Genomic DNA, 1,231 nt, shown 5'->3' with positions numbered 1-1,231 from the left:
CTGCCTCGGAAACCCAAGGAGGGGTCGCTATGAGTCAGGGCTGACTCGACGGCGCATAACAACAACAACAACAAATATATATATATATATATATGTTCATCATTTGATCATATATAGAAAAGTATGCTGAGCTCCGCTTTAGATTAAGGAGCTTTGGTGGCACAGTGTGTAAGGCATTTGACTGCTAACCAAATCCACCAGCTAATCCATGGAAGGATCCATGAGGCAATCTACTTCCATAAAGATTTACAGCCTTGGAAACCCAATGGGGGTCGCTATGGGTCAGAATCTACTCAATGGCAGTGGGTTTTTTGGGGGGTTCAAATTGAGTCGTACTTTGGACCTTGGGCAAGTCCCTTATTGTCTCTGAGCCTCATCTCAGCACCTGTGCATATTGACAGGCTGTTTTCAGGCTTTTATACATTAATGTCTATGGAAGGACTCAGCATCAGGAGCTGTACATTGTTTAACTGACTGGAGCAAGGGGGCCAGGCATCAATAACTTGTTTGGTCGCTATGTTCTTGGATTGGCAGGATGCAGGCTGCAGGGCAAGATAAAACTATCTTCTTCCTGTGAAAGATAATTCACAAACTTATGGCTTTCTCTCTCTCTCTCTTTTTTTTTTTTTTTTTTTAAACTATTTTTTCAGATACTGGCTAACCAACAAAGTCCATATCAAACGACCCACCACTGGCCTCTTGATGTATACCCTGGCTACACGTTTCTGCAACCAGATCTATCTCTACGGCTTCTGGCCCTTTCCTCTGGATCAGAACCAGAATCCTGTCAAGTACCACTATTATGACAGCCTTAAGTATGGCTACACATCCCAGGCCAGCCCCCACACCATGCCCTTGGAGTTCAAGGCCCTCAAGAGCTTGCATGAGCAGGGGGCTTTGAAACTGACTGTCGGCCAGTGTGATGGGGCCACGTAAGGTGAGAGCCCCGTGGGATTCAGTGGCTCACATTTCCTGCCAGCTACACCACAGGCAGATGGGAGTCAGGGCAGCAAATACAATAGAACAAGCAGGCTAGTGGTTTTCTTTGTTAAAGTGTAAACAGTGACCAGAATATATATATATATATCTACCTGCATATATATATTGACCTGAGTATTTATAACTGTGTGGTGTTCATCTAGCGTTAGGCAGATAAGCCACAGGAAGAAAGTGTGGAGAACCCATCTGAACTGGACTGAGACTCAGTCCATCTTTGGGGGTGGAAGGACTT

At 45.0% G+C, this 1,231-nt stretch overlaps 1 protein-coding gene across 1 annotated transcript in view; it reads left to right on the top strand.

The window, feature by feature from the left end:
• Window positions 1-936, top strand: part of ST8SIA2 (ST8 alpha-N-acetyl-neuraminide alpha-2,8-sialyltransferase 2) — an 87,420-nt gene extending 86,484 nt beyond the window's left edge. The window contains exon 6 of the mRNA XM_007959964.2: window positions 651-936. Within this exon, the coding sequence (XP_007958155.1) occupies window positions 651-936 (286 nt within the window). The remainder of the gene's footprint in view (window positions 1-650) is intronic.
• The last annotated feature ends 295 nt before the right edge of the window (window positions 937-1,231 follow it).

This window comes from Orycteropus afer, unplaced genomic scaffold, assembly GCF_000298275.1.
Source record: "Orycteropus afer afer isolate SDZICR_OR568_19922 unplaced genomic scaffold, OryAfe1.0 scaffold00019, whole genome shotgun sequence".
In the NCBI taxonomy this organism is placed as follows: Eukaryota; Metazoa; Chordata; class Mammalia; order Tubulidentata; family Orycteropodidae; genus Orycteropus; species Orycteropus afer.
Note: the sequence above shows the minus strand (reverse complement) of the source record. Positions and strands in the feature narration are given on the sequence as shown.